The 19,751-nt window shown below is 43.4% G+C and overlaps 2 protein-coding genes across 3 annotated transcripts; both read left to right on the forward strand.

Moving 5' to 3' along the window:
• Positions 1-1,026: 1,026 nt before the first annotated feature.
• LOC106565560 (mitochondrial intermembrane space import and assembly protein 40-A) lies at positions 1,027-5,190 on the forward strand. 2 transcript variants are annotated; one of them, XM_014132821.2, is made up of 3 exons: positions 1,027-1,685; positions 4,172-4,270; positions 4,498-5,190. In XM_014132821.2, exons 1-3 carry the CDS (start codon positions 1,664-1,666, stop codon positions 4,866-4,868), a joined length of 492 nt encoding a protein of 163 aa, XP_013988296.1. In that variant the 5' UTR covers positions 1,027-1,663; the 3' UTR covers positions 4,869-5,190. The 2 variants fall into 2 exon arrangements, with proteins under 2 accessions (XP_013988296.1, XP_045547602.1); XM_045691646.1 differs by lacking the exon at positions 1,027-1,685 and adding an exon at positions 2,802-3,743.
• A 9,245-nt stretch (positions 5,191-14,435) lies between these two features.
• On the forward strand, positions 14,436-17,109 carry LOC106565608 (urocanate hydratase). The gene is made up of 4 exons (XM_045692095.1): positions 14,436-15,035; positions 15,549-15,657; positions 15,830-15,960; positions 16,040-17,109. The coding sequence occupies exons 1-4, from the start codon at positions 14,983-14,985 to the stop codon at positions 16,194-16,196; spliced, it is 450 nt and encodes a 149-aa protein (XP_045548051.1). The 5' UTR covers positions 14,436-14,982; the 3' UTR covers positions 16,197-17,109.
• The last annotated feature ends 2,642 nt before the right edge of the window (positions 17,110-19,751 follow it).

The following is a 19,751-nucleotide window of genomic DNA, read 5'->3' on the forward strand; positions in this document are numbered from 1 at the left end:
AAGATTATACTAACAATTTGAATTATTGTCTGGATAAATCCATCACAACACACTTAGAGCAAAGTAGCTTTGTGTCACATGATGAAAATAACTTTCCAATATCTGGAAGTCTAAACTAATGGTCGACGGTGTAAACCAACTTGCTTTCTTGTATCTAATCTACTTCAGTCAAGATTATTGTACCCCACAGTGAAATTCGGGAGGGGACTGTGGTACTCTTTCTGTCTGTCCCTTAAAGCCGATTTATGCTTGGTGTTGAGGCTCTGTATGGAGGTGTAACCGATGTGCGAGGGCCGCGGATTTTGTGGAGCGATGGGTAACGATGCTTCGAGGGTAGCTGTTGTCTATGTGTGCAGAGGGTCCCTGGTTCGAGCCCAGGTAGGGGCGAGGAGAGGAAGCAAAACTGTTAGAGGGTGTGATGCAATTGCTGAGCTTGCGGAGGCCAAATCGAGCTCAGTACACCTCCCAAATATTTTAAAAAGGGTATAGCTCCGCATTGACATGATTGGTTGACGTTAGGTGGAGGTGGAAGGTCCTGTATAAACACAAACCCACTTCCTTAACAACAGCTCTGCTCCGTGAAACGCATGAAGTATGAGTGCCCTGACTTCTGCAGAGGCCGTATGACAGCATTTTAATTCATACCTGTACATTAAAGCCGATTTATGCTTGATATGGCCATGTGCCCCGAAGACTCTGTATGGAGGGTTGTGTACCGCATCGCAGTGCGCCTCCCAAATGTTTTAACAATGCGGAGGGCTCCGTATAGCTCTGCATTTACATGATTGGTTGACAATTTATGTTAATCAAATGCCAATGTATGGTCATTCAAGAATCGAATTGGCCATACAGTATTTACTGCAATGTGGCCTCTACAGAAGTCAGGGCATTCATACTTGCACTTCGAGAAGCAGAGCTGTTGTGAAGGAAGTTGTCAAGGAAGTGTTTGTGTTTATACAGGACGTATAGGCCCCACCTACCGTCAACCAATCATGTCAGTGCGGAGCCCTACACATTGTTACAAAATTTGGGAGGCGCACGGTGATGTGGTAGAGCTTGATTTGGCCTCCGCTAGTTGGACCATATTGCATCAAGCATAAATCGGCCTTAGTCACACGAGTATGTTAACTCCGTATTGACGTTGAGGTTTAAAGTTGTAGCGGACTTTTCTTAGCGCATTTACATTCAACGCGAATTGAATTATGGGGCGTGTCAGGCCCGACGTGAACATAGTTGTACACTCGTAAACTCCATTAGAAACGAGGGCTGAGCGGCTTAAGTTGCAAACTTCCCTTGCTTGGCTAATCATTTGGACCGACGACAAATATGGCTGCGGGGATTCCCCCAAGGGCATATGACGAGGGTGTGTCTTTTAAGTGTTTGGACTGCAACCTAAGTGTTTGACGGTTCCCTAAGAATTTATGTCAGGAACTAAGAGGGGCAGCTAAAATGGGTCCTTCGTTCTTACGTCCTCAGATGCACTGACACAAAAAAACGTGGGTTATGTGAACGATGAAGTAGTTGTGAAACAGCTAGCTAGCTATACAATACCAAATTATTCTCCTTTTGTAATTAATAAAGTAGTATAACATCAGTCGGGAAACTCGGCACTGTAGGGACACCTTGAAGGGCACAACACGTCAGTAGACACCACACCGAAGAAATGTCCTCAGGCAAGGAGGAAGGTAACGTTACTTGCTGTGTGAATGAATGACCGCTTCTCTTCAAACTGGTTAGATGCAGTAGCTAGCTAGCTAACGTTGCTCGATCATTGTATTTTATAATTATGATTCTATTTAGAACGAGGCATTGTTTGTCTCCAATGCTTGTAGAACCAGTTTCAGCCAGAGACAGATTTAGACAATCTATGTCGCTGATTTCAGGCATGGTGTGTGAGATATCAGTTTCAGTACAAGTAGACGGACTGCTGTCGGTGTGATAACTTATGAATGGGTGATTCTGCAACTACGGGCACTTCTATGTCTTCGGGTCAATTTTGGGGATTTTATAAATAATAGAACAAATACAAATATTTGTATGTTAAGTTCACACTGTAATCACTCTACTTTTTTTAAACACCTCTCTATCAAGTATTTTAAGTACTGTTCAGATGCATTTTATACCTCAATTTCACTATTTTGCCCTTGTCCCTGACCCAGACTTTTAAACTTCTATGTTTTTCTATGAGAGAACATTAATAATTACACATTATATAATGTTATGTACTACAGAGTCAATTAAATAAAATCTATATCAATATTTATTGTGAGTATGCCCATTTATATTGTTTCTTTTACATAAAATATACCTGTCCTTTGGGAGTGGTGTCATTTCCACCATTAAGGACGAAATACCTCATTAATAAAGTTTTTTTCAATAGAATGTTAATTTAGTTACCATGGAAACATATTGTGACACTGAAGCACATGCCTGCAGTGGACAGTTGTTCCAGATGTGATGTCCAGTAGTTGAAGGAAAATCGAGGTAAATATTGCTTGTGTAGAGAATATTTGAATTGTTAGTCATTTCCAAACAGGCTATAATTTCTTTAATTTGTGGTAGAACTTTTGGGGGGGAAAAGTATATTTTAATAATTTAGTTTAAATGATATGCTAGCTTTAATACTAACCAAAGCATGCTAAGCAGTCTGTCGATTTTCTTCAGAAACTGTAGAAGTGTCATTTCCATCACAAACTTAAGTGTGGTGGAAATGAGACAAATCCATTATCTTACTTGTTTTTACATTGTTTTCTTCTTTAGGCTTATTTAATCATGTTTTAAATTAATTTAATCTAGAAAATGCTCCAAGGTGTGCACAAGTTGAAAACTAAGTAGTATTTGTCTTTATTCTTAGAAGATGCCACATAAAACAGCACAGAGGTCACAGACATATAGAAACAAAATAAAAAATGATCCTATAGGATACCAGGAACATCTGCAAAAAGGAAGGGAGAAGTGAAATCTATCTCTGAGCTTACAAAGCGAGAACAAAGAAACAAGAGAAGGCAATGGTAATGCAACCAACGGAATAGAAGACAGACTTTTTAAAGAGAACCGTTGCAATGGAGACCTACCTATCAGGCAACACACCACCTCAGTCACCAGATGACTTGCAGCCAGAACATGAGGCTAACATACCTACCCCTAACTTGCCTGCCCCTGATGCACACCCTGATACCCCTTCCTCATGGTCTGCAACAGGAATGAGAAGTCGAATACTTGCTGGAAGGAATAAAGTTGGAAGATTTCGCTCAAAAGCATACAGAGATCTTAGTATGACAAACGTCAAACTTGATAATGCTTTACGGAAAGCTGAGAAATACAAAAAAAGGTATGATCGACTGATGAACAAAATGGAGACAAGATTCCCCAAAGACAAAACAGCAAATGAAGGGACCTCCGAAGAACTTGAGAAGGATTTTATTGTTTCAAAATGCCATCATTGCAGAGTTAAAACAAAAGTATAAAAAAATGTCCAGTGCCAAGGACAAACAAGTGGCTTCAAAAATGCTCAGAGGCAAAGTATGGCTTGGTCAAAGCCACAAACAGAGAATTTGGATTTTCAGCAAAAGCAATGAGGGCAAATGAAAACAGGCCATCAAGTCTTAAATACTCCAGGAAAAATCAGTGTAACAGAATTAGCACTGCCACAGAAGAGAAAATCACTAGATTCTATGAATGTGATGACAACAGCAGAGCAACAAGAGGGAAAAAGGACCCACTAACAAGGAACAAGTACAAATGTATAAGAAATCCATTATAAATCAATTGTATGATATTTCATTTTCAACTAAAATGGATGTTTAAAGACGTGATGGAAATGACATTTGTCTATGGCTGTCTGGGGGGAAATTACAAAAATATATACAATCCTGAATAGGATGATCGAAGCCATTCTCGGATATAGTTTCTAGACAAATCAAAGACAAGTACAATACTGGTAAAATGGTTTTTGAATAACTTTTAATTTCTGAAAGTTTGCATGGCCCAAGTGCCCGAAGTTGCAGAATCACCCGACTATAAATTGGTCGGCCATTAATTTACATCACATGACTGTATAAGTGAATAGTATTTGATTGGACATATTAGGGTTGACTAACTTCAGTCCAAAATCCTCTTCATGCCACTTAAGTCAGCGGAGACTGATATCTGCCTGTCCTCTCCACACCAGGTAAGGACCGTGTCATCTTTGTGACTAAGGAGGAACATGAAACACCGAGCAACGCTGAGCTGGTGGAGGAGGATCCTGATGACCCCTATGAAGAACGAGGTGAGTAGAGAGGAGTAGTGCTTCTCAATTAGATTACATTAGGCCCAGATTAGCTCAATTGTTAACTAGATTGACATGAGGACATGCCCCATGCCTTACATGTTTTCATTGGTTTGTTGTGACATTGGCCAGACTTGCTGACCTCTTATAACCAGTAACCTAATAGATTTGCACTCCTTTCTGGTATAATTAGTATCTGTTTCCCTTTTTCTCTGTCTCCTCCCAAGGTCTGATCCTGCCCAATGGGGAGATCAACTGGAACTGCCCCTGTCTGGGAGGGATGGCCAGCGGTCCCTGTGGAGCATCGTTTAAGGAGGCCTTCTCCTGTTTCCACTACAGCAAGGAGGAGGTGAAGGGCTCAGAGTGCCTGGAGCAATTCAGGGGCATGCAGGAGTGTATGCAGAGATACCCAGAACTCTACCCCCAGGAGGACGACAAGGAGACCCAGGGAGGGCCATCTGAAACGGATCCCTCCAAACAAGACTCTGCCCCTGAACCAACCACTACCCCTATACCTGCAGCCCCTGTCCAAGACTCTAGCCCCTCCACCGCCCCTGCTGACACCCCACCACCCTCAAACAGCTCAGCCTCAGGCTGAGCATGATTCACGACAAGCCCTTTCTATGGATGTGTTAAGGTGATCCTTTTTGTATCAATTATTTAAACTGATAAATTAAAGTGTTGACTATTTCCCCCCCCACTCTAACCCAGATTGGGTTTTCCTCATAGAATATAAGAGACTTGTAGAGGGAGGAGGGTAAGAAAAAAGATGGGATAACTTTATTCTAGGTTTGTGTATATTTCTCTTTTTGCTCCTTCAGGAAAAAAACAAGACCATGTGTGCTGTGCTATCCTTTGCCATTACTAGTGTTCTGTTTTTGTATTGATTGTTCTCTTTACTATAAAGTCCATTAGTAATTGCTTTTTGTATTTTAAAAACTTTGTTTCTACTTCTTTATTTTTCCATTTGTCTTTTATATTTAATTCACATCTGGTTTTTCATTTTTATTTTCCAATTTTCTCAGATTCTGTGGGTGCCTTGCAAAAGTATTCAGACCCCTTGGACTTCTTCACATTTTGTTGTGTTGCAAAGTGAGATTAAAATTGATTTAATTATTTTTGTCAACAAATCTACAAAAAAGTTGAATAGAAATTAAATAACTAAAATATAGTCATTGCATAAGTATTCAGCTCCATGAGTCAATACATGTTAGAAACACCTTTGGCAGTGATAACAGCTGTGAGTCTTCTTGGGGTAAGTCTATAAGAGCTTTACACACCAGGATTGTGCAATATTTGCCCATTATTATTTTCAAAATTCTTCAAGCTCTGTCAAGATGTTAGGGATCATGGCTAGATTTTCAAGCAGAAAAAAAAGTTTTGCCGCAGATTTAAGTCAAAACTAACTTGGCCACTCAGGAACATTCACTGTCGTCTTGGTGGATTTGGCCTTGTTGTAGGATATTTTCCTGCTGAAAGGTGAAGTCTTCTCCTAGTCTCTGGTGTAAAGCAGACTGAAGCAGGTTTTCCTCTAGTGTGTTGCCTGTGCTTAGCTCCATCCCGTTAATTTTTATCCAGAAAAACTCTATTTGCTGATGTCAAGCATATCCATTCCATGATGCAGCCACCACAATGCTTGAAAATAAGGAGGCAGTTACTCATGTGTTATGTTGGGGTCAAATCCAACACAAGGCGTTGCATGAAGTGTATTCCTTTGCTGTTTTTTTTTTTTTGCAATATTCATTTCGTGCCTTGTTGCATACAGTTTTGTATGTTTGTATTCTTTTCACTCTGTCATTTAGGTCATTATTGTGGAGTGACTACAATGTTGATCCAACCTCAGTTTTCAACCATCAGACATTGCACTCTAGCTGTTTTAAAATCACCAATGGCCTCATGGTAACATCCCTGAGCTGTTTCAACCTGTCCTGCAGCTCAGTTCAGGAGGACGACTATATTTCTTTATGTGTCTGGGTGGTTTAATATACACAGAGAACAAAACATTAAGATCAACAGCCTTAAGACAATTGGGACATGGATTATGTATATGGGCAAGACAAAAGATGTAAGTGCTTTTGAACGGGTATGTTATAAGGCGCTAGTTGCACCGGTTAGTGTCAAAAACTGCAACGCAGCTGGGTTTTTCATGCTCAACCGTTTCCCATGTGTATCAAGAATGGTCCACCACCCAAAGGACATCCAGCCAACTTGACAACTATGGGAAGCATTGGAGTCATGGGCCTGCATCCTTGTGGAATGCTTTCGACACCTTGTAGAGTCCATTCCCCGACGAGTAGAGGCTATTGTTAGGGGGAATTGGGGGGGTTAGTCACTCAAAGATATGTAACTGATGTGATTTGTTAAACCAAATGTTACTCCTGAACTAATTTAGGCTTGAATATATTAATCCACTTTGATATTTCAGATTATTTTGTCTTAATTGTTGACAAAAAAAATGACAAATCCATTTTAATCCCTCTTTGAAACACACAATGTGAAGAAATCCAAGGAGTCAGAATACTTTTGTAAGGCACTCTATGTATTGTCTCTGGATAGCTGAAAGCTTAAAAATATATATGAAATGGGAACACAATAGAAGCTACAGTGCCTTCAGAAAGTATTCAAACCCCTTAACTTTTTCCACATTTTGTTGTGTTACAGCCTGAATTTAAAATGGATACAATTTCAATTTTGTGTCACTGGCCTCCACACAATACTCCATAATGGTAAAGTGGAATGTTTTTACAATAATGGATAATGAAAAGCTGAAATGTCTTGAGTCAATAAGTATGCAACCCATTTGTTATGGCAAGCTTAAATAAGTTCAGGAGTACACATTTGTTTAACAAGTCACAAGTTGCATGGACTCACTCTATGTGCAATAATAATGTTTAACATGATTTTTGAATGACTACCTCTGTACCCCACACATACAATTAACAGAATTCATTGTATGTGTGTGGTCGAACAGTGAATTTCAAACACATTCAACCAAAAAGTCCAGGGAGGTTTTCCAATGCATCGCGAAGAAAGGCACCTCTTGCTAGATTTTTTTTTTTTTACCTGACATTGAATTTCCCTTTGAGCATGGTGAAGTTATTAATTACACTTTGGATGGTGTATCAATACACCCAGTCACAACAAATATACAGGCGTCCTTCCTAACTTAGTTGCCGGAGAGGAAGGAAACCGCTCGGAGAAAACTGAGGACATATCAACATTGTAGTTACTCCACAATACTAACCTAATTGACAGTGAAAAGGAAGTCTGTACAGAATAAAAATATTCAAAAACATGCAACAAGACTGCAAAAAAACTGGCAAAGAAATTAACTTTTTGTCCTGAATACAAAGTGTTATGTTTGGGAAAAATCCAATATAACAAATTACTGAGTACCACTCTCCAAATGTTCAAGCGTAATGGTGGTTGCATAATGTTATAGGCATGCTTGTAATCGTTAAGGACTGGGGAGTTTTTCAGGATAAAAAATAAACACAATGGAGCTAAGCACAGGCAAAATTCTAGAGGAAAATCTGGTTCAGTCTGCTTTCCACCAGACACTGGGAGATGTAGTCACCTTTCAGCAGGACAATAACCTAAAACACAAGGCCACATCTTCGCTGGAGTTGCTTACCAAGAAGATAGTGAAGGTTCCTGAGTGGGCGAGTTACTTTTTTGACTTAAATCTACACTGAACAAAAATATAAACACAACATGTAAAGTGTTGGTCCCATGTTTCATGAGTTGAAATAAAAGATGCCAGAAATTGTCCATACACACAAAAAGCTTATTTCTCTCAAATTGTAACAGATGAGAAGAAGGCAGAGATTATGTCCAAAGCGTTTGTTCAAGTGCATAGCTCGGCAAATTTGTCAGAGGAGGGGTAGAGGAGAGCGAGAGAACGAAAGAGGAGCATCCTGGAGTGCTAGATAGGATGTAAATGATGCGTTGAATGAACCATTTATCATGGCAGATGTGAAGAGGGCAATAGGTAAGGCTAGGTTAACTTCACCTAGGAAAGATGAGGTGATGAGGCACTGGAAAAGGTATTGGGGTTGTACAACAGAGTGTGGGAGGAGGGCAAACTACCAGGCAGTTGGAAGGAGGCAGTAGTGGTAGCAATTCGGAAGCCAGGGAAGGACCCAACGAGGCCAACAAGCTATCGGCCAATAGCCTTAACATCACATGCATGTAAGATTATGGAGCATATGATAACGGAGAGGCTAACTTACTTCCTGGAGGGCAGGGGGTTAGTATCGCCAGATCAGAGTGGATTCAGGAAGGGTAGGGGAACAATGAACCCAGTGCTCTACTTAGAAGCAGAGGTCAGGTGAGGCTCAGGTGAACAAGAAGACTGTTGTAGCTGTGTTTTTTTTTATGTGGAGAAGGCGTATGATATGATGTGGAAGGAGGGGTTGTTAATCAAGCTTGATATTATGAGGGTAGGAGGAAGAACGTACAACTGGATAAAGGATTTCTTGTTTGGAAGGTCTATCCAGGGGAGGGTGGTGAAGTCTCTCTCAGGCAGCTACATGGTGGATAATGGTACACCACAGGGAAGTGTGATTAGTCCTCTGTTGTTCTCAATCATGATCAATGATGTTTACTCTCAGGTACAGCTGGATTTTGCGAGGTCGTTATTTGCAGATGATGGGGCCTTATGGAAGAGAGGAAGAAATGTTCCATACATAGTCAGGAAGGTACAGGAAGCAATTGATGAGGTAGAGTGGTGGGCATTAATGTGGGGATTCAGGTTCTCTGTAGAGAAAACACAAACAGTGTTCTTTACCAGGAGGAAGGTGGGAGATGAGGTATGCTTGAGGTTATATGGGAGAAACTTGGAGAGTGTGGGGGTCTTCAGGTTCCTTGGTATACTTTGATACTAGAATGACCTGGGCAGAACACAGTGAGAGAGTGGTGGGAAAGTGTATGAAGGTACTAAATGTGATGCGCTGTCTGACAGGGAAGGAGTAGGGGACTGGGCGTGCCTCATTGAAGACCATATATGTTGAATTGATCCAATCTGTAATAGACTATGGAAGTATAGCGTATGGGTCGGCAGCCCGGACATCATTGGAAAGGCTAGATGTCATACAGGGACAAGGACTCAGAATATGTAGTGGGGCATTATGGATGTCTCCAGTGGCTGCAGTACAGGTGGAGATGGGGGAAATGCTATTGCAGATTAGGAGACAGCAGCTGGCAATTAATTATCAGGTCAACCTACAGGGACATGGGGTATCTCATCCTGAAAAAGGGATTTTACAGGCATGCTGGGAACATGAGCAAAGACAGAACACGAGCTTTGGGTGGGTGGGTAGTACCCAGGCGAGGGAGATGAGACTGTATGGAAGGGAGTTTAGCCCAACGGTAGCTATTCCTGTGAATCCACCATGGCTCCTCCCACATCCAGTAGTAGATCTAGAAGTGTTGGAGAGAACACAGAAATATAGGGAGGGTGTTGATCCATCTGATTTGTTTAAGAGAAGTTTTGATACTGTGTATCAGGATTTTGCCATATACACAGATGGTTCAAAAGATCCAAGGACAGGATGTACTGGGTCAGCATTTGTAGTGCAGGAATGTGGGGTGAAAGTCAGGAAACGTATTACAGATCTGGCTGTATATACGGCGGAGATGATGGCCATACTGTTGGCCTTGCAGTGGGTGGAGGAAGTTAAGCCAGAAAGAGTAGTCATTTGCTCTGATTCATGTGCAGTGCTAAAGAGTGTCCAGTCCTTTATATCACGTAGCAGACAAGACCTGCTTTATGAGTTGCTACAAACCCATGGCAGAAGTAAACAAATGGGTATACAGATAATATTTACATGGGTCCCAGCTCATGTGGGAGTGGAGGGGAACGAGGCAGTTGATGTACTAGCTAAACAAGCACTAAGTAGTGGGGATGTTGATGTGGTAGTTTCAATGAGCAAGGCAGAGGCAAAAAGCATGATATGGACAGTGATGGTGGAGAAATGGCAGGAGCAGTGGAATAGAGATACTAAGGGCAGGCATTTATTTCAAGTACAGAGGAAAGTTGGGGAGGTGAGAATGGCAGGAAGGGACAGAAGAGAGGAGGCTATATTTACAAGATTAAGGGTGGGACACAGCCTGTTGAATAAGACCTTACATGTGATAGGAAAGCATCCAACAGGAAAATGTGAGTTTTGCCAGGAAACAGACAGTGGACAGTATTGTTTGTTCACTTTCACTTTCTTAGCTAGAATACAGCTAGCTAGTTCAGCCTACTCAAACACCTGTCTCAAACAGCTGGCTATGGCTATCCAACACTGGAACTCTTCCAAGTCAAGGTAAACTTTTGGTTTTATTAATTTATTGCCACCGGGGCCTACCGGTGTACTTGATACACTTTGATGAAACTGCTTGCTTCTGACTGTACACTGTAGTGAATGATTGTTTACTAATGCGTTAGTTGTAGTAGCTACAGTATGTTGACTATGACGTTAATATGGTGACAACGATGTAGGCTGTGTGCAGCGTTTAGCGGTAATGATATGAAGGTTTGGCTTGGAAAGGTTTTCAAATCAAATGTTATGTCACATACACATGTTAGCAAAGGTTAATGCGAGTGTAGCAAAATTCTTGTGCATTTCTCTTGACTTTTTTAGCCTGGTCACAGACAGCTGTGTTGTGCACTGAAGTCCACAAGCGAAGAGAAAAGGTGAGAGGAGGAGAGCGAGTAGACGCGAGAAGGATTTATACAATGATCAATGCGATCATGCTATTTGTATGTGGCTGCTATGAAAGTGAACTGTGTTTGCGTGTGATCAGAGGTGTATTCATTCCGCCGATTCTGTTGAAAAACGTTTCTTAAACAGAAGCAAACGGAACTAAACGGGGATAAACATACCTGAATTTGTCTAATAGAAACTCGTTTGCAATTGTTGGACTAATGATTACAACCTAGATCAGCTAGTTGCAGGCAAGAGTGTGCAAGGCGGTATTGAATGTGTCAATGTCTGTCACCTTGATTACTCAATTCTCTCAACCTGTGCACCTACATTGTAAACTTTAATTCATAGGCTAGATTGTAGCAAACTCATGATGGATATAGGGAAAATTCGAGTATTAGCCTAAACCTATCGATGTTATATTGAGCTGGGTGAATGTAATATGAATGACAGTCATCCACTATGCTGTAATAGAAATAAGGCCATGCTCGTAAAGAAAATGGTTGTCCTCCCTCATCTTAAACGGCACCGACCGCCACTGATTGACATAGTTGAGCTGTGAGTTGTTGTGGATTCTGACTGAGGTGTGTTTCCAGTGCTTTTGAAATAAATGTGACTGAATCAGCTTGATCTGAAGTGAATAGTGATATAATAAATTGTTCTCTTTAAATTGTTGTGAGACATTTTAAATTAACCCTTGTATCTATTGTGAACAGCAGTATGTGGTTGTTAGAATTAAGGTGAGTTGGCGCTCTTAGACAGATACAAGATACTTTGTTGAAGTTTGATTTTCCCAATCCTACTCTAAAATAATATGGAAACCATACAGCAAAGAGATGTCACAGTTCAAAAATGTAATGTAACAAAACCTGCACCTGAGTGCATAGTTCTGAGATCCATAGTTGTTACTTAAACCAATCTCACAATAACTTCATTGTGTAGGGAACACTACTTCAGAACAAGGTCACAGCATTACATGACAACAAACCTAGAATAGCAAAAATGTACATAGGCACGAGTCACAGTCATCTGAACACAATCTATATTTGAACCATGAGTTCTGTATCAGCAGTGTGTGACTGAACTGTCTACTTTTACAGAAAGAAACCTGTCAGTTCTGAGCATACAGTGGGGGAAAAAAGTATTTGATCCCCTGCCGATTTTGTACGTTTGCCCACTGACAAAGAAAGGATCCGTCTATAATTTTAATGGTAGGTTTATTTGAACAGTGAGAGACAGAATAACAAAAATATCCAGAAAAACGCATGTCAAAAATGTTATAAATTGATTTGCATTTTAATGAGGGAAATAAGTATTTGACCCCCTCTTAAAGATTTCTGGCTCCCAGGTGACTTTTATACAGGTAACGAGCTGAGATTAGGAGCACACTCTTAAAGGGAGTGCTCCTAACTGGGAGGGGAGGCTTGTTACCTGTAAAAGAGACACCTGTCCACAGAAGCAATCAATCACATTCCAAACTCTCCATGGCCAAGACCAAAGAGCTCTCCAAGGATGTCAGGGACAAGATTGTAGACCTACACAAGGCTGGAATGGGCTACAAGACCATCGCCAAGCAGCTTGGTGAGAAGGTGACAACAGTTGGTGCGATTAATAGCAAATGGAAGAAACACAAAAGAACTGTCAATATCCCTCGGCCTGGGGCTCCATGCAAGATCTCACCTCGTGGAGTTGCAATGATCATGAGAACAGTGAGGAATCAGCCCAGAACTACACGGGAGGATCTTGTCAATGATCTCAAGGCAGCTGGGACCATAGTCACCAAGAAAACAATTGGTAACACACTACGCCGTGAAGGACTGAAATCCTGCAGCGCCCACAAGGTCCCCCTGCTCAAGAAAGCACATATACATGCGTCTGAAGTTTGCCAATGAACATCTGAATGATTCAGAGGACAACTGGGTGAAAGTGTTGTGGTCAGATGGGACCAAAATGGAGCTCTTTGGCATCAACTCAACTCGCCGTGTTTGGAGGAGGAGGAATGCTGCCTATGACCCCAAGAACACCATCTCCACCGTCAAACATGGAGGTGGAAACATTATGCTTTGGGGGTGTTTTTCTGCTAAGGGGACAGGACAACTTCACCGCATCAAAGAGACGATGGACGGGGCCATGTACCGTCAAATCTTAGGAGAGAACCTCCTTCCCTCAGCCAGGGCATTGAAAATGGGTCGTGGATGGGTATTCCAGCATGACAATGACCCAAAACACACGGCCAAGGCAACAGAGGAGTGGCTCAAGAAGAAGCACATTAAGGTCCTGGAGTGGCCTAGCCAGTCTCCAGACCTTAATCCCATAGAAAATCTGTGGAGGGAGTTGAAGATTCGAGTTGCCAAACGTCAGCCTCGAAACCTGAATGACTTGGAGAAGATCTGCAAAGAGGAGTGGGACAAAATCCCTCAGATGTGTGCAAACCTGGTGACCAACTACAAGAAACGTCTGACCTCTGATTGCCAACAAGGGTTTTGCCACCAAGTACTAAGTCATGTTTTGCAGAGGGGTCAAATATTTATTTCCCTCATTAAAATGCAAATCAATTTATAACATTTTTGACATGCGTTTTTCTGGATTTTTTTGTTATTCTGTCTCTCACTGTTCAAATAAACCTACCATTAAAATTATAGACTGATCATTTCTTTGTCAGTGGGCAAACCTACAAAATCAGCAGGGGATCAAATACTTTTTTCCCCCTCACTGCATGTACATGAAAACATTTGACCATTACATTAATGGTGGTTGAAAGAATCATTTTTAATTTAAAAAAAGTTATTTGCATCCCAGACATAATTGCCTCCCACCCTTATGAAATCTCAAACAACTGTCACAGGCTGGCTCAGCCTGTGGCAAATGAGGGGACATCAACAGGTATAGGCCAATTCAAAAAGGTTCTTTATTGTAAACAAAACTATTAACTTTAAACAAAGGAAAAAGGAATAAGGTGTGGAAATGTCATAATGTAGGGTGTATGTAAAGTGCATGGATGCGTGAATATGTGTGTGTGAACATGACTGAGTGGAAACTACGTAAAACTACAAAGGCACAAACAAAACAGGATCATACCTGGAGGAGCAGGGAGAGAGAGAGAGGTTAGTGGAGCAGTTTTATACCCTGAGCCCAGGTGGCTCCAATCACGCCAGCTCCAATCACTAATGACCCTCTTCTGCCTGCAGGAGGAACCACCCCTGCACTGCAGTGGAGGAGCCGTGACACAACCTATTTCTGGTTAATACATAGTCATTATTAGAGATGGTTCCATTGTATTTTCCTGATTAAGGGGGGTGGCAGGTAGCATAGTGGTTAGAATGTTGGGTCAGTAACCGAAAGGTTGCTGGATTGAATCCCAGAACTGACAATGTAAAAATCTGTCGTTCTACCCCTGAACAAGGCAGTTAACCCACTGTTCCCCGGTAGGCCATCATTGTAAATAAGAACTTGTTCCTAACTGACTTGCCTAGTTAAATAAAGGTTAAAAAAAAATCTGTAGGGTACATGGGCCTGTTCTGAGATGCGTACAGTATGTGTGTTTTTTTCTGAGTTACATGTTTTAGCTGAGAGGTCAGAGGTCAGTGCCAGTTTGCGTCCCAAATGGAACCCTGTTCCCTAAGTAGTGCAGACCCAGTAATTGTTGACTGAAGGTGTGTGCCACATCATATTCACTAGAAGATCAAGTATTACCCTTCTCTGGTTCTGCCCTGCTATTGGTGCGGTGAGGAGGGGGAAAAGGCCAGATAACCAATGAGAGTGCCTAGAGGAGGGTGACCCTCAACACAGGTAGCTGTCCGACAATCTACGTCACCTTTACTCTGATAAAGAGTGGACAGCAGTGAGCTACAGAGCTGCATGCCCATTTTCACTGTGATCCTGACATTGTGTGTCTCTATGGGTTTGTCTCTCCTCTGATCCTGCTTAAGTCCCCCACAGTAGACAGGATGTTGAACCTGAAGGAGCTGTGTAGGGGCCTGCCCCTGGACCCAATGACACCCAACCAGGGCCGGGACCCCAATGAGCCACACGCACCCGTCCGGACGCCCAACCTCACTCCAGAGGAGGAGAGGGTGAGTACACAGACATACTGTCACATCTCTGGAATGCAGACCCATGTCAACGAGCATAGACATCACACTCAGGGATTTACCTGTAGATTTTTCCAAGACTTCTCAGTTTATCTTTGAGTGGAACCATAATGCTTTTAATATTTTAGGAGTAACTAAACTAGAGGCATATCCCATTTATAGCCAAGGAATTATCTTATTGATGCCAGTGTCATAAACTTCATAAGCTTTTTTTATCTCATCCAGAGAATTGTCAGTTTAGGTGTTAAATCATGCCCATCCTTGTATTCCTCAGTGAGAGTGAATCTTTAAATTGAAAAAGGAGGAGTGAAGATTACAGACACACTACAGCTTGTGGGTTGTATCCAAATATTGTTAGAGACAATTGGGGACACTGAACATAATAACACACAGTGCATGTGATTAACTTGATCCAATCTATTGGGGGTCAATGATGTGTTGACGCACGGTTCACATTATGTAATGCTCAGCACAATGGCATTTTTTGGGCTTTAGGGTAGGAGGAGACAGTGTTGGTTCACCCCCTCAGAACCTTCTATCAGCTTCACTACCGTTTGCCAGAACTGGGAGCAAAGGACACTGTCAACGATTAAGAGAGATACGAGTGAGTGCTTTCAGAGGGGGCTAGAGAGGGGGAGCGAAACACAAAGGACCAGAAAGTTAGCAAAAGAGAGGACGCAAAAGAAAAAGAGGGTCAATGTCCTTGAGTTATTTCAAAACAATTACGCCACATTCTGACCTCCTGTCTCACCCCCTCCTTTCGTCCTCCTCTCTAGCTGGCCCTGAGGAATGACCTGCGCTACCCCCCTTCCTCCCACAACAACATCCTGGCTTCTGAATTTGCCTGGGAGCTCAGGCAGTATGGACACATCTTCATGTACCGCTTCTGCCCTCTAATACATATTAGGTACTTATAAACATCTAAAACACCACCTCTCATCTCCCCATCTGTTGTAATCTCTGTGTGTGTGTGTGTCCGTCCTCAGGGCCTACCCTATAGATCAGTATCCCTGTCGTACACGCCAAGCTGCCTCCATCATGCTCATCATCATGAATAACCTGGACCCTGCAGTTGCCCAGGTAACCACCACTCTCACATACTGTACATGGCACACAACAGTTCACTTCTCATTTCTGATTTAACTAAAACAATGTATTAATCCACCGAAGTCACTCTGTCTATTGTTGCTTTATCATCTTCCCGTGCTCTGCTCTCCAGTTTCCCCAGGAGCTGGTTACCTATGTGGGGAATGGACAGGTGTTCAGTATCTGGGCCCAGGTAAGGACAGAGCACGTGAGTATGATGGTATTACAGTATGTAGGTATCTGTGTGTAATAATGTGTGTGTAATTTTACTTGTACTGTGTGGAAACACATTCGTTGCTATATACAGTATCTTTGTGTGTATGTGTGAGTGGGTAGATCCGTCTGGTGATGCACTACCTGAGTGAGATGACAGAGGAGCAGACTCTTGTCATGTACAGTGGTCATCCATCAGGGCTGTTCCCCAGCCTGCCCTCCTCCCCCCATGCCATCGTCACCAGTGGCATGGTAACCACACATCCCTCCCTTCGCCTATCCTCCCTTCTCTACAGCATTTCAATTAGATGCTGTTTTTCCGTTACCATTTAGGTTTTCCCAGTTTGATTTGGAATAGTCCATGGCACCACGATTAGTCCTAACAGTCAACAGTAGAGGGCACTAACCCCTTTGTAAACTCACATTGACATTGTCTTAAAGGGAGACTTTGGGATTTTGGCAATGGAGGCCCTTTATCTACTTCCTCAGGTAGATGAACTCGTGGATATATATTTTTTTGTCTCTGGGTGCAGTTTGAAGGAAGTTGCTAACTGGCGTTAGCACAATTGATAACTAGCGTTAGCGGAATGACTGTAAGTCTATGGTAACTGCTAGCATGCTAGTAGATACCATGGACTTCCAGCCATTGTGCTAATGCTAATCAGCATTGGCTCGCAAAACTATATCTAACTTCCTTGCAGAGACATAAATCCTTGCAGAGACATGGGCTGCGGACCGTCGCTGGAGACTCCGGGCTGCGGACCGTCGCTGGAGACTCCGGGCTGCGGACCGTCGCTGGAGGCTCCGGGCTGCGGACCGTCGCTGGAGGCTCCGGGCTGCGGACCGTCGCTGGAGGCTCCGGGCTGCGGACCGTCGCTGGAGGCTCCGGGCTGCGGGCCGTCTAAGGAGGCTCCGGGCTGTGGGCCGTCTCAGGAGGCTCCGGGCTGTGAAACGTCACCGGAAGCTCTGGACTGGGAACTGTCGCCGGAAGCTCTGGACTGGGAACTGTCGCCCGAAGCTCTGGACTGGGAACTGTCGCCGGAAGCTCTGGACTGGGGACTGTCGCCGGAAGCTCTGGACTGGGGACTGTCTCCGGACTGGGCAGGCGCACTGGAGGCCTAGTGCGTGGAGCCGGGACAGGTGGCACCAGACTGGTGACACGCACTTCAGGGCGAGTGCGAGAAGCAGGCACAGGACGTACTAGACAGGGGAGGCGCACTGGAGGCCTGATGCGTGGGACCGGTACAGGTGGCACCGGACTAGTGACACGCACCTCAGGGAGAGTGCGAGGAGGAGGCACAGGACATACCTGACTGGGAACACGCACTTCAGAGAGAGTGCGGGGAGCAGGCACAGGACGTATCTGACTGAGGACACGCACTTCAGAGAGAGTGCGGGGAGCAGGCACAGGACGTATTGGGCTGTGGAGGCGCACTGGAGACCTGGTGCGTAGAACCGGTGCAGGATATACTGGACCGTGAAGGCGCACTGGAGGTCTGGAGCGTAGAGCTGGCACAACCCGTCCTGGCTGAATGCTCACTTTAGCCCGGCAAGTGCGGGGCGCTGGCACAGGACGCACTGGGCTGTGAAGGCGCACTGGCGACACAGTGCGTAGAGCTGGTGCAGGATATCCTGGACTGAGGAGACGCACTGGAGACTAGGAGCGCTGAGCCGGCACAACCCGTCCTGGCTGAATGCTCACTTTAGCCCGGCAAATGCGGGGCGCAGGCACAGTGCGCACCGGGCTATGAATGCGCACTGGAGATACAGTGCGCATCACCGCATAACACGGTGTCTGACTGGTCACATGCTCCCCACGGTAAGCACGGGGAGTTGGCTCAGGTCTCAACCCTGACTCCGCCAATCTCCCCGTGTGCTCCCCCCATTTTTGGGGGGGAGCTGCCTCTCGGGCTTCCGTTGTTGCCGTGCTAGTTCCTCGTATCGTCGCCGTTCCTCTCTCACTGTCTCCGCCTGCTTCCATGGCAGGGTCTTTTCCCCTGCCATTACCTCCTCCCAGGTCCAGGATGTCCTCCGCTCTCTTCTCTTCCGGGCCCAGGATCCCTGCTCCTCCTGGGCACACTGCTTGGTCCTTTGGTGGTGGGAGATTCTGTCACGGCCGTCGTATGGAGGAGACCAAGGAGCAGCGTGCGTATCATTCCACATCTTTATTTCTATGCAAGACAGACAATAAACTATAAACAAAAACAACAAACCCTGACGAAGAGGTGCTACATGCATAAACTCAAAATAATCTCCCACAAACACTAGTGGGAAAAACAACCACTTAAATATGATCCCCAATTAGAGACAACGATGACCAGCTCCCTCTAATTGGGAATCATATGAAAACCCCAACCTAGAAAAAATAACCTAGAACATAGAAAATTTAAACTAGACAAAACAACAACATAGAAAAAAGAACCTAGAACACAACATAGAAAATGTAAACTAGACAAACACCCCAACATAGAAAAAATAAACTAGAACCAAACATAGAAATAAACTAGACAAAACCCCCCAGTCACGCCCTGACCTACTCTACCATAGAAAAATACGAGCTCTCTATGGTCAGGATGTGACAAACTGCTAACACTAGTAAGTTAATGTAATAAATTAAATACACCTTCAATCTTCATGGACACATACATACACTACATAACTAAATTACCTCCTTGGTTAGTTTTCCCATTCCATTTGGCAATATGTTGAATTTTAACTTCAAGTGTATCAATATAGCCACATCCATCACATCTTGCCGTTATGGACACTGCCATTTTGAAATTGGATAGAACTTACGAACGCACCCTAAATAACGTTCTTAGAACTTTCTCTGAATGTTACTAAAGTTTTCCTGTGGTTTTTATGGAAAGTTTACTTAATGTTCTCAGGAACAATTTCAGAACATTACTTGAAATAGAACTATGAGGAAACCTGTCGGAAACATTATGTTGAAGTACTGAAATTCCCACACAAGAACATTGTTTCTTGAAGAGCGTTGTTCATTCCTAGAACATTACCAAAACTGAAATGAAATGTAACAATGTTTGAACTTTTAGGAATCATTCCCCATTTTGCCCTCAGAACAGCCTCAATTTCTCAGGGCATGGACTCCACAAGGTGTTTGAAAGTGTCCCATAGGGATGCAGGCTCATGTTGACTCCAATGCTTCCCACAGTTGTGTCAAGTTGGCTGGATGTCCTTTGAGTGGTGGAGCATTCTTGACACACACGGGAAACTGTTGAGCGTGAAAAACCCAGCAGTGTTGCAGTTCTTGACCCAAACCGGTGCACCTGGCATCTAACCTACTACCATACCCCGTTTGAAAGCACTTAAATCTTTGGTCTTGGCCATTCACTCTCTGAATGGCACATATACACAATCCATGTATCAACTGTCTCA

This window comes from Salmo salar, chromosome ssa12 (assembly GCF_905237065.1).
Source record: "Salmo salar chromosome ssa12, Ssal_v3.1, whole genome shotgun sequence".
Taxonomy (NCBI): Eukaryota; Metazoa; Chordata; class Actinopteri; order Salmoniformes; family Salmonidae; genus Salmo; species Salmo salar.

Excerpts from the sequence above, each read along its gene's own strand:
- LOC106565560 (XM_045691646.1), top strand. The coding sequence starts at position 3,575 with ATGAGGGCAAATGAAAACAGGCCATCAAGTCTTAAATACTCCAGGAAA. Across the intron at positions 3,744-4,171 it reads AACAAGGAACAAGTACAAAT|GTAAGGACCGTGTCATCTTT; the intron begins GTATAAGAAATC and ends TCTCCACACCAG. Across the intron at positions 4,271-4,497 it reads TGACCCCTATGAAGAACGAG|GTCTGATCCTGCCCAATGGG; the intron begins GTGAGTAGAGAG and ends TCTCCTCCCAAG.
- LOC106565608 (XM_045692095.1), top strand. The coding sequence starts at position 14,983 with ATGAGCCACACGCACCCGTCCGGACGCCCAACCTCACTCCAGAGGAGG. Across the intron at positions 15,036-15,548 it reads TCACTCCAGAGGAGGAGAGG|GGTAGGAGGAGACAGTGTTG; the intron begins GTGAGTACACAG and ends TTTGGGCTTTAG. Across the intron at positions 15,658-15,829 it reads AACGATTAAGAGAGATACGA|CTGGCCCTGAGGAATGACCT; the intron begins GTGAGTGCTTTC and ends CCTCCTCTCTAG.